This window comes from Coffea arabica, chromosome 4e (genome assembly GCF_036785885.1).
Source record: "Coffea arabica cultivar ET-39 chromosome 4e, Coffea Arabica ET-39 HiFi, whole genome shotgun sequence".
Classification (NCBI taxonomy): Eukaryota; Viridiplantae; Streptophyta; class Magnoliopsida; order Gentianales; family Rubiaceae; genus Coffea; species Coffea arabica.
In genome coordinates, this window is record NC_092317.1 from 16,871,666 (window position 1) to 16,884,574 (window position 12,909).

Sequence of the window (12,909 nt, forward strand, 5' to 3'; positions counted from 1 at the left end):
CAAAATCTTATAAACAAAGTCACTGTAAATATTTTTTCCACGATGGGTTTTTTTTCCCTATCGATGAGGTTTACACACATTAAAATTTTTGGTATTAATTAATCGTATCAAGTACGCTTACAATTCAAAGAAACACTCATTTAGTCAATTAAGGTTTTTTTTTATTTTCTAAAAGTATGAATTATTCTATTAACAAAAGGAGGCTAAAAGTCTAAAAAATATAAACTAATTCATATTTACTTGATTTGCAAATATAATTTAATTCTATTATTAATGTTTTTAATGTACATACATAATAGACGTCATTTTTTTATTATCAAGATGTCAAAAAAAATTTGGAATACTAAATAATAGATATTATTTCCATTTTATTAAATGCATATAATGAATCAAATTAACAATATTATGTATATGAATAATAATAGACTCATATTTAAAGAAAATATTATATGTAATTTTATTAAATTATTAATTAATGATATGAATGGGGGTCAAAAGATTAGGTAATGTTTTTGAAAAAAATTATTATCTTATTATTTTATTGAAATTATAACTTTAGCTCCCCAGAATAGCAAAAATTATTATTTAATGGAGACAATCGATTTATCAAATATTAATTTACAGAGATCTTGCTGTACATGTTGCGAGTTGTATGTTTATTGAACGCTTTTTACGCATTATCCATTTTACTAAAAAAATAACTAAAAAAATAACAAAGTAACTAGTCAAGTTCTGAGAGCCCAGAGCAAGTTAGCGCGCCAAAATGCTGCTTTGGCGAAGCAGAGTATCAACCGTCAAGTCTCCTTTTTCTTTGGGGACTTTCGTCAAACACCTTCCAGCTTCAAATCCAAGTCCAAACCCAAGTCCCTCCACATTCAAATTCAGCCCCAGTGGAAAACCGCAGTCCATATTCACCACTCCAGCCCTGCCCAAATCCCATTTCCAGGCCTTAACTCAGAAGCAACAACAACAAGTCCATCTCTACATCCACTCCCTCCTCGAATGGAACCAGAAGATGAACCTCACTGCTGTTAGAGGGCAAAATGAGTTAATGGAAAGGCATGTGGAGGATTCACTGGCCATTTTAGAGCCTATAAAGACCTCTTATCTCTCCCGTTGTGGGACTTCTTGCGAAAACCTGAATCTTATTGACGTCGGTAGCGGGGCGGGCCTTCCAGGAATAATTCTTGCTATTGCTTGCCCTGGTATATTATAGTTTTTTTCCCTAGTTGGACTGTTGATGATTCAAGAAATTAGAGTTTTGTTTGATGAACATTGTTGATAAAGGATCACCATGATGTATAGTTGGTTGGAATTGAAATGAAACACTGATGAATGTTGGTTCTTGCTTATGTGAAGGCTGGAAAGTTACCCTTTTGGAGTCTATGAATAAGCGTTGTGTTTTCTTGGAGCATGCGGTTGGCGTCACCGGTCTGTCAAATGTGCAAGTTATAAGAGAAAGAGCTGAGGTAATGGCTTTGAAAATTGCTGGCTTGGCATGTGGTTTGATAATGCTGCAATACTTGTCTCAACACTGAAATTCTAATTGGATTGGGCTGATAGATCTTGATCTTTTTCTCTTGGTATTCTTCATTAATGATTGATGACATGACTTAAGTTCTAGTCATTTAACTTCAATTCCCTTTCTTTAGCTTGCATCTCGTTCTTTTCTTTCCCTTTTTTGCGCCTATGTTCTGTTTCGTGATTTCTTAACCAGGATTCTGATCTCCCAATGCAAATCCTTGAAAGTAGGGATGGTAATGGGGCAGGGGTGGGGCCAGCCACCTAAAAATTGTACCAGCACCCACATCCCCTGCCCTGCATTCTTAACCCCATCCCATTATGTAGCCTCTGTGGTTCTCCGTTGGGTGCCCTCTTACTGTGTTTTTATTTAAAAAAAAAAAAATGGAGCCACACCAAACATTCAATCACAATGTAAAAAGTATGAAAATGTCATTAAAATTTCAAAATTCTTTTATCCCTAGTTCATATCTACTTTCTTTATCATAGAACACCTCTTTCTAGTGCCTTCAGTTGAACGAATCAAGGAGGTATTGGTCTATTTGGCAGTGCTGCATCTATGAGCTTAATTTGTCGTAGTCCATAGATAAGTTCTTTTATAAACTTCTACTGTAAGAGTTTCCCTATATTGTCATTTGAAGTTGGCTGGGGGTGAGTTCTGCTCTTATAGGGCTCATGCTTTCTGTTGTTCTACATGTGTAAGAATTATAACCAAACCTAGGATAGCTAGTCTCCTTAATGAGCTTCACAATCCATTTTACATCTCAGTATATCTATAATAAGTGGTACTTCAATCAATTTGTCAGAACTTCTCCTCGGTATGCTGGATTCTCATGTTCATTTTCCTTATACTATATTCTATTTCTCTGTGTGACGGGAACACGTTCTTTCCCAGTGTAATTGACTGTTCCTGATCAGAGAATGAAGTTTTTCGTTTTTTAATCCTTTCTGCAATTCTTTTGCTGTAGTCAAATTTATATTTTTAATAAATTCATTTTCCTGAACTTTGTGTATGATAGAACCTGGGACACAATCCTGGGTTCAGAGAGGCGTTTGACGTTGCTGTAGCCAGAGCAGTTGCAGAAATGAGAGTTTTAGGTAAATGCAACTGGATAAGGACATAAAATAAGGTCATATCCTGTATGTTTATATGCGTCTCCATGTGCATTCATATATTTTTTTAATTATTTGTATTCCTTTAGTGTATCTATGAGTACTATATTGTTCTTCAAGGATCTTTTTGAATCTTTCAGCTGAGTATTGTCTTCCTCTAGTACGTGTGGGTGGATTGTTTGTAGCAGCAAAGGGCCATAACCCTCAGGTTTGCATTTACCAATCCCTTTAAAATTTTTCTTCTACTTCTGTGAGAAATGCATGGCTTCCTTTTCCTTTGAAGACCCTAATTACTGAAGATCAGTGATGCAACATAAGCTTTTCTGCAGGCTTTTCCAATTCTAGATAGGACAAGTACTTTAACAGCAGTCTTTTGTGGTATTGGTCAGAACATTTGGTAGCAGCGATTACATCTGTGGATAAATTTGGGGCTTAGACTAGTGGAATTCTGTAGTTTTTGAGTTGTTTGAAGGGTAAGTACAGTCGTCCTGCTTGCTGCAGATATAAGTACCATGTAACAGGCTGTTTGATTACTTTGTCTAATAGCAGATAAAACCAGTGGTTTTATTGTTTAAGTTGCTTCAGATCGAAACATCAGTTAGTATAATGTAATTGATTAGCATATATCCCTTGACAGGGAAATGAAAATATTTAAAACAGGACACTTTTTTTTTTTTTTGTTTAATAGGCTGCAAGTTATGTTTGATGAAAATTCTAATACGATCACATGAAAGGGATCTTGCTTGCTACCAAAAATAATTTTCCTCTGAATATCTTTGCGCAAAAACTAGTCTTGCATGGCCTGTTACTTTTGTTTACTAAGAAATGCTGCCCGTCTCAATGAGATTTTAGCTGCTGCCCTAAGTTTTGGACATTTGAGTAAAAAATAGAATTTTGAATTGCAGTTGGTAAGGAGAGGAACCATTCCAAACTTTACCTATCAGAATAAATAGAATATAATTCTTACTTCCCCCCCCCCCTCCCTTCATCCACCCCCAAATGCCGAAGAAAACGAAAATTTTGCTGAAGATTTTGTACAGTCCTTAGAGTGCAATCAAAGAGGTTTTTTCTGTGAATCAACTTGTAAGATTACAAGCCTACACAACACAATGTTGAGTATGAATTGAATTATGCTTATTTGTAAGTGCCTAAGGTAATGATTTGGCTCCACAGTATATAATTAAAGATTATACTAATTTACATGCTTCATTTTAGATTGCAACTAGCATTTTTTCTTATATAGCAATTCATATAAGCTTCCTCGAAAGAAAAGTTTGTTTAAGCATTTGGAGATTTTGATTTCAAAATCCTTTGACAGGAGGAAGTCAAAAGTGCAAAGAGAGCTGTTAATTTGCTGGGTGCTTCAGTATTGCAAACATGCAATGGTATGCTGCCCATTTGCAGTTTCTGTAATACATTTCTTGCATTTTTTCTTGGCTTAAAAATTTGATTACACAATCTTTTGATAGTAAATCCTTATACAGCCATTTATTAGTCCATTTTATAGGAATTTGCTAACTGGAATAATTGGTTGTAGATGTTATCCCCTCGGGTTGACTGGCATAGAAAACAAGTTTTATGGTACACTTATGTTGTTTTACTTTTTACGTATTTGTTTAATTAATATATTTGTGTACTTTTCCCTTTGAACTTAGTGGAATCGAAAAGCAAGTATGGACACAGAACTGCAATCATTTGTCTAAAAGATGGCACCACACCCAAAAAATACCCACGTGATCCAGGTACCCCAACCAAGTTACCTCTTTAAGTATGATTAGTCCTCTTTGTTCTTCTACTTGTACAATTAATTTTTTGTCAGTTAGAATTGAGATTCATTGTACATATGGGGAGAGCAAAAGGAAAATACTCTTTGTACTAGTTATGCAATTTGTTTTCTATGTTACTTATCCCTGAAGGGGGAAAAAATGAATTGCTCAGATGAGTGGACTCTGATATATGTTCTTTTTTTTACCCCAACCTTCCTCTCTCGTCATGTCCCTTGATGTACTTTCTTTGCCTAGATTTGAAGGAAAGAAAAGATATAATATATGCTTTATCCCTTTTCTTGTTTACAATGAAGCTTTTATGAAAGATGAAATATGTTTATTCTTTTTTTGCAAGCGGAACTTGGGAGGTTGAATTGAGGTTTTGGTACATATGACTAGATTACTGTACATACATGCGCACTGATGATCACACAATTGGCAAACAATATTTTTCAGATATTTTAACTTCACATTTCCTTTTCTATTCTTCAACATAACTAATTTTGTAATTCCTAGACAACCAATACTGTAGAACTCATTTTATATGTAATATTTAGAGGATGTTTACAACACCTGGTTTATGGATACCTATAGCTCCTTCATAAAAGCGAAAATCAACATGCCTCATAGATATCCTCTCAAATTATAGATGAGGAGTATGCCACAGAATATGCATGATAGCATACTATATCAGATAGAAGTGTACGAGTTTTTTTTTAGTTGATTTTTTTTTAAATAGACTGAACCTCTCCAGCAATTGGTGTAGGCTGAGCAGAAGATATTCCTTTGTAAAAGGCGAAAGAAAAAAGTTCTGTAGACAACATATCATCATTTGTTTATTATGCCAAAAGGAATGGGAGGAAGGACTGACAAAGGAATTAATATGCCCTAGAACTTTTCATTAGCATAAGAAAACTTAAGTTTTTTCCTTTCAGTTTTCGTCCAACGGGTTTTCGAGTTTCTAGTATATAGCACACTAGACACTATCAGAGTATCAGGAGGTCTTCAATGTAGACATATATATCTATTTAATGTAGAAGTGCTAACAGGAAAATATGCTTTATGGCCTATGTAAAGCTTCAGAGAACTCTGTAATTGATATATTTGCTGACGCTAATGTTCCTTATTTGCTGTGGCAGTGCATGATGCAATCTTAGGTTAGGGTAGAAGTTTCTCTAGGGTGGGGCAGTCATATAAACCTCATTTTCTGGTTATATTCAACAATATCTTGATCTATCCTGTGGACTTTTTGGCCACCAGACCTCATTTCAACTCTTTAATATGAGGTGACGCCCTGAAACAAAGTTATCTCTTGATGGAGAAAACTATCATTTGCCTAACACGTTTCCCACTTGGAATCGGTTAAAAAAGGGTCAAAGTTGAGGTTCTTTAGATATTTAAGTTGGAGATATTTGCGTTGGACAATATTCGTTATCAGATATAAAAATTTAGAAATGAATTACAATCTTTGGCTTAGCAATTTCTTATATTCAATTTGAGGCAATCACTTAGGATGGTTTTGAATGTGAAGCCTTCATCAGAAATCAGTCATCACTTACAGTATTTCATTTAGTAGCCCATTTCTATTCCACTAAATTGCTTGTGCTGTTCCCCAAAAGACTTTCCTCATCCCATTAAATAATTAAGTACATTTTGTGATATAGTCAATTAAGGATATGAAACTTCGCTCCATATTTTCTCAGATAAACTACCTTTGTCCTCCCAACTCTATAAAAATTTGGTTAAGACAGAAACATAAAGCTTAAATAACCAAGAAAAATGGGCTATCACAGGTCCAAAATCAGTGTGATACACGTATATATGCGTTTTTGTATGTGTGTTTGGATGAGCACATGCTTATGCTAGTACATTACTTTCTTTATAATCTAGACGAATGCTCCGTTGACACATTCACTCTGATGCTTGCCCATGTAACTTTGATGGTCCTTGTCTCCTTATATTTCTAGATTTTATTGATTGGCATAATTAAATTGCTCCTTTGACACATCCACTCTGATGCTTTGCCATGTGGCTTTGATGGTCCTTGTCTCTTTGTATTCCTAGATTTTATTGATTGGCATAATTAAGACCCCGACTTTTCCTGGATGAAAATAACGAAGAGTGGAGACGTCACTGCCACTTATCTCCTCATTCTCTTTCCTCCCTGACATAAGAAGTGCCTCACTATAGCAGTGCAAGCAAAAGTTTTTGTGAACTTGTTGATTAACTTCAATTCAACAGTCTATCTCTAGCTCCCCCAGCCAAACCAACTATTCCCCTCCCTTTCTGAATATGTGCATGCTCACGCCAAACTGGCTTCCATCTGTACGTCCATAGAGAAACACATGTATGCATACCTGTATACATGGATATTTATCTATGTTCATCTGTATGTGTAGCATAAAAGTAGATAAAGAAGCTTAAGGTCTTGTTTGGATTGCTATTTTTTGGATTTTTTGTTGAAAAATATATTGTGGCTAAGTCTATAGTTGTCCTGCTAAGTCTAAGAAAAAAATATCTATATTTTTTTATAGGCCTAAGTCTATAGTTTTCCTGCTTCTTTCTTCTTTTTATTTTTATGGTACATTCTTTTTTTTGAAAGTTCAATGCTTCTCAAAAGAACTAGTTATTGACCCAAGATGTTTTTTTTTTTTTTTTTTTAATCTTCAAGATTTTTTTTATACATGAACATGGATACAAAAGAAGTAAAATAATAAATAAAATTTAAAATACTACGTTTTCCGTGAATACATTTTCCAATCACATTTTTACCTCACCTATATCAAATCGTTATAGTAATTTTTCTACAAAAAATCCAGAAAAATGCAATCCAAACATGACAAATACAAGACAAACATTGAAACTAAACGATAAAATATAGTTACTCCTGTACAATACACTAATTAGTTCTCGACAAATCTTACCTTGATGGCGATAAAGTGTTGTGTGAGAAAGTAAATATATTAGAGAGTATATCAAGATTTGATTACTTTTTGAAAGAATGTACAGAAAAGAAATTAATAATAAAAAATCCTTCAAAGGAAAAAGAACAAAAAAATGTCTACATAAGCAGCTTGTGATTATGATTCTAAAAAACAGGTAACTGATTTTGAATCTTCTAATTAGAAGGAAATAGAATATATATTTTCCTTTTTTTTGTACGCTGGAGAATGAATGGAAATTAATTAGAATTTTATAAATTATAATGATTAATTATAAGAAAAAAATATATAATTCCTTCAATTTTACAAATTGGAGAATGAACATCCTCGATAGATTATCCAAAAAAAAAAAAGATGATACAAATTAATGTAAAAAGGAAGAGAATTAACTGTTAACGAAAAATGAAAAGAATAAGAATGTAAGAAATCATTATGTTTATTGATATTTGTTATAAATATGGAAGTAATGAATTACAGAAAAAAAATTCCAAAATTTAGTAATAGTAACTTCTAATATATACTCACTATGAATTGATTGTGTTGATTTTTAATTGGTAGAGGTAGCAGAAACTTAGACGTTAAAACTAAAGACCACAACAAGAAATAAAGAACGTGACATATGCGTATCTTGATTTTGTGCACAAGATTCCTGAGCCATTTAGCAATTTATACTGAGTAAACTGTTAATATCTGCCAGATTTTGGTATCACAGTCTAGACTGCTACTGTAAAGGAGAAATGAAGAAGCTGCATCCGATGTATTGCTATGATCTTTTGCCATAGTCAAGCACTTTACTGGGCCTGTGTGACCTTCCAAAACTGCCAAGCAAGAGTAGCTTCTTTCAACCCCTGTCCAAATTCTTACTGTTTTATCTGCTGAACCACTGCAGACCAAATTTGACACTACAGCCAAGCATAGGATGGACTTTGTGTGACCCTTTAGAGCACCCACTGCCAACATCCAACTGCCATCATCCTTTTCCCAAACCAATACAGACCTGTCACAGGCACCAGAATACAACACAGACCCATCTGCACTTAGCGCCAATGCATTCACCCCAGATTTATGCCTTTCCAGAGTAGCAACTAGAGAATGCTTCTTTTGTCCCAAGCCTTTTCTCCATACTTTGATTTTCTTGTCTGCTGATCCAGTATAAACGTGCCCATGAGTTGATAATGCCACTGCATTGATTGCATCATCATGTGCATTTGCTACTGATTCCAAGCATTTGAAATCTGTCGTCCGCCAAATCTTGAGTGTTCGATCCCAAGAAACCGAGTAGAGATGGGACTCATCAGTTGACAAGGCTAGTGCTGAGACTGTGTCAACATGCTGTACCCATATGCATTTCTTGTGTCGTCGGACTTGAACATGGTTCTTAGGGTTAAGACAGTTGAGAACACGATCACTTAACTTTGGCAGGGTGGCTAGATGTGTGAGCTTCTTCTTTTCTGCTTTATCACTGTCGATTTTCCAAACTCGGATTTTGTGATCTTGATGAGCACTAAACAGTTTATCAGCTGAAACTACTAGGGACTTTACTGCTCCCTGTCCAGCAGTTACCACGTTGCCAGTTAATTTTTTATTAAGAGGCTTTAGATCGTTCCGCCTCCATAGACGTATTTCTTTGTCAGAAGATCCTGTAAGAAGGAACTTTCCTGCCAGAAAAAGTGAGGATGTATAGGAGCTCTGACCCGTTAGAGTAGCGATGCACTGGTGGTGGGCAGTTGGAAACTGGTGCTGCTGGAGCTGGAGTTCAGATGTAAGAGAAGGAATTGACCGGAGGCTGGGCTGGGTTTGCAGGGAAGTTGGCTCCTCCTGGCCAAAGCTTCCATGGTGTGAAAGCAAATTATTGCTTGAGTTACAAGTTTGATGATACTGCACCATTCTATTCACCAGCACACAAACACACACACACACACACACACAGACTCAGACTCACTATTTGATGTGTAAAGATAGCAGAAACAACACTAACAGGGTCACTTAAGTAGTCTCTGCCTTCTGAAAACAAAAAAGATGGACAAAGGATTTGGCAATAGTCTTTTCACCAACCTAATGTAAAGAGCAATGATGCTCCAGGCAAGAATTCTAGGGAGGGACGGTTTGCCATCATAATTACGTGAAAGTTTGGCCCTAATTAGTTGTTTGATGGACCAGATCAAAACCCTTTTAGTTTCTTTCAGAGAGAGAGAGAGAGCCTAAAGGTCATTATCATATTTAGAAGGTTGGAACAGGTTGAATATCTAATCAAGAAGAAAAACAAAATTTTTTTCCCCTGCTCCTGTGATTGGTAAGTTTTTCCATTGGAATGCACTTTTGGTCGACAATTCTGTGATTGGGGAGAACTTAATCCTTTGTGGCCATAGCAAATTTAAGCTTTATGACACTGAGAGCAACTAAAATAGGGATAATTGCACATACCTCCCCTGAGGTTTTTGACAATGATAGGAAGCTCTCCTCATGTTCTAAAAATTACACCTACCTCCTCTATTTTCATTGTTCAAGTAACATTCTAGGCCTAAAAGATTACTCAGAAATCTTAGAATAAAAAGGAAAAAAAATGGTTCACTGTCTTTATGTCATTCATCCTTGCTTTGCTTGCTATCACCATTACTTACCCATCAGCATCTAGATCACTATTAAGTAAACGCTCGCCTTTGTTCTATAGTTCTTTTTTTTTTTTTTTACCTAAAGACTTTCAGTGCAGATCATTAAATCAACTAAAAACACCGCATCAGATACCCAAAAGCTTAACTACAATCTAATGTCAACATCAAATTTTGCTTAATACATAACAATATTCAACAATCCAATTCCATGGCTACCACCTTTCTAATACAAAATAGTCCAATCACTATTAATATTAACATCTAATATGCTCTATTAGCACAGAGTTCAAAATTAATCAAATTCTCTTTATATGACTAGCATCACTAATAATTGCAAATGAAAAATAAAAACAAAATGCGGTTATAAATATACAATAAACATTTTTTTATAACAATTATAACAGTGTAATTTTTATTTAGTAGCTTTTCCACTTCTCATCCTTAATTTTTTTATTTTTTTCACTTTCACTATCTTCAAATCTATCTAGTTTGATAACGAAATTATCACTCAACTTGTTGTTTAACAATTTCAATTTACTAATACCTATCAAAAGTTAAAAATAAAAATGGTTGCAAAGAAGCTATTTAATAGTAATTAAAAAGAGACAATTGGGAATGAACACGAAAATAGGCAAGTATTGGTGGTTGGTATGCATGACAGTTTTGTTGGTGGTGGCAGTACACATTTGATCGATAGAAATAAGTAAATGAGTTTGGAAGGAAAGAAGATGTAGAAAGGTAGAAATGAGAGTTAAATGGGAAAGATTGTAGTTTGAATTATTGGTTAACAATAGATGAGAGAGTTTTAATTTTTTTATAAAGATTTTCAATGAATTGATATTTAATGAAAGGCATTGTTGTCTTTTTATCACATCAAGAGAGGTTCCCAAAATTATGTAAACTTTAAGGGAGTCGAGTGAAATTGCTAAAAATTTTGGGGAGGTTTCTGGGATGTGAGACGGTTGCTAAACACAGGTAAAGTGGGTAAAAATTCATTGAATAATGGTTCATTATGGACCATCAATTGGATATTTATCATTGTCTCTTCTGCTGATTAACAGGAGTAATGATGTAGCCAATTTTTGTTTCAAGCAAAATATTGATTACGGGTAAGATTAGAGGTCTCGTAGTCTTATCAATGATGTGGACTCAATTGTTCCATCGATTGGGGAAAAATGCCAAGCTGGCAGGCATGTGTGTGGACACAGAGGATCAATGGCTGAAATGATACCTTTTTCTTGACCATGTTTTGAAGAAACAATAAAGGATGTGTTCCCTTTGTGCATAAAAAAGTCAAAATATTTGCAAAACGACCCAATATTATTTCTAAAATAGCTGTTGATTCGCAAAAACTTTTTTGATTACATCACAGACATATTTTTTAATAATTTTTTTATCTCACATACATCACATAAAAAAAAGTGTTACAGTATTTTTTAAAAATATTATTCAAAATATTCTCCTATCCAAACACACTATCCTGCTAATATGAATTTTTTTTGTTCTTTAAATTGTTCAATTTGTTGAGGGAATTAATTTATGAAATTTCATACAATATTCATACCTTGTTGGGTTAACCTATGAGATATAACTGCCTTTGCAACCTATAAAATTTAATTGATACTTTTTTTATTAGTGCCACGAAGATCCTTTCACAAAATAGAAGGGCAGACCAAATACTACCCTCCAATATGACAACAATTTTGGGAACTCTCAAATATCTGTAAAAATTTCAATGTAAATATTGTAAATCTAAGTTGGTCATAAGTATATCAATTTGAAGTTGTTGCAACCTGCAAGTATACGTTACAACTTAAAGGTATGTTAGATTATTACTAACTTCTTTAAACATTATTTTTTCAAATTTTTGTCTCACAATAATTTTTTTAGAAGTAGAAATCGCCCCTATTCCAATGAGAAGACATAACTTCTTATGATACTTATAGAATGTATTCAAAAGGGAGTTATTAATAGTAGCATCCAAATTTAAGTTTTGCCGTAACAAATTGTTCGAGCTTTATCAATTGAGTCAATTTTTTTTTTAAAGAAAAAAAAACCCTCTTTCTAATGACTACTAACATTCTCTGCAAATTTTAATTTATTAAAAATCTACAAATTTACACTATCATTCCCTGTATTTTTAATCAGATGTATTCGAAATCTTTTAAGTTGAACCTATGTATCAAAGATTCTGTTCAGATCATACAATTAAGAGCCACTAAGCCTTTGTAGCTTTGTGGCTCCTTCAATCAGTATCCTATCTCCCTAGTGGTGGGTAGCCCCTATTACTTCTGTAGGGACTCGGGGCACGGACGGTTGCAGGTGCAACCGTCCAGGGCAATTTTGGCCATTATCAACTGCGCGTAACTTTCTTTGTACATCGTGTAATTTTTTTTTCACAGGATGTATTTTCACAACAGATAGTGGTGGGCCCCACACTTGGAGCGAAAATCGAGTTACATGGTGTAATCTCAGCCGCACAAAATTTTGAGGGCAAATCTTGGCCCTTAACCGTGCAGGGACGGTCATACTGATGACCGTCCTGCCCCAAATCCCTTCTATAGACATGGTCTGGAAATAGGATAATGTCAGCAATTATGATAAATGGACTTGAGCTGTAGTCTTAAACATCACAGCCAGACAAGAAATTAATGAGACCATCCATCCAAATTTATGCATGTCAACAAGAAAATAAACCGTGTTTGAATATCATCCAGGCTTTATTTCTTAGTATGATGGTGAAAGTTGCACACCGTACAAGTTAGTTAGAAGTCCATGGTTGTGATGAGGATCTTTCTTATCACTTTGTCGGTCGGATATTATTTGAGTGAACTCCAAACAAGTTGAAATTTAAAAAAAAATCGCAAAATGGTAGTTTTTTCAAGCATCTTCTTAAAGGGTGAAAAAAACGTATTTTACTAATTGCTATATTTTCTCAAAAGAAGAGTTACGAAA

At 34.4% G+C, this 12,909-nt stretch overlaps 2 protein-coding genes across 4 annotated transcripts; one reads left to right on the forward strand and one right to left on the reverse strand.

The window, feature by feature from the left end:
* Nucleotides 1-681: 681 nt before the first annotated feature.
* LOC113742933 (uncharacterized) lies at nucleotides 682-5,838 on the forward strand. 3 transcript variants are annotated; one of them, XR_011813675.1, is made up of 7 exons: nucleotides 682-1,205; nucleotides 1,360-1,469; nucleotides 2,541-2,619; nucleotides 2,775-2,842; nucleotides 2,964-3,107; nucleotides 3,953-4,019; nucleotides 4,290-4,360. XR_011813675.1 is itself a non-coding variant. In XM_072047737.1 (7 exons), exons 1-7 carry the CDS (start codon nucleotides 764-766, stop codon nucleotides 5,169-5,171), a joined length of 858 nt encoding a protein of 285 aa, XP_071903838.1. In that variant the 5' UTR covers nucleotides 685-763; the 3' UTR covers nucleotides 5,172-5,838. The 3 variants fall into 3 exon arrangements, 2 of the variants coding, with proteins under 2 accessions (XP_071903838.1, XP_071903837.1); XM_072047737.1 differs by lacking the exon at nucleotides 2,964-3,107 and adding an exon at nucleotides 5,167-5,838 and having other exon boundaries at nucleotides 685-1,205; nucleotides 4,290-4,376; XM_072047736.1 differs by lacking the exon at nucleotides 2,964-3,107 and having other exon boundaries at nucleotides 687-1,205; nucleotides 4,290-4,611.
* Nucleotides 5,839-7,974: 2,136 nt separating this feature from the next.
* On the reverse strand, nucleotides 7,975-9,667 carry LOC113742930 (protein JINGUBANG-like). Its single transcript, XM_027270959.2, has one exon. The coding sequence runs from the start codon at nucleotides 9,227-9,229 to the stop codon at nucleotides 8,009-8,011; it is 1,221 nt and encodes a 406-aa protein (XP_027126760.1). The 5' UTR covers nucleotides 9,230-9,667; the 3' UTR covers nucleotides 7,975-8,008.
* Nucleotides 9,668-12,909: the final 3,242 nt, after the last annotated feature.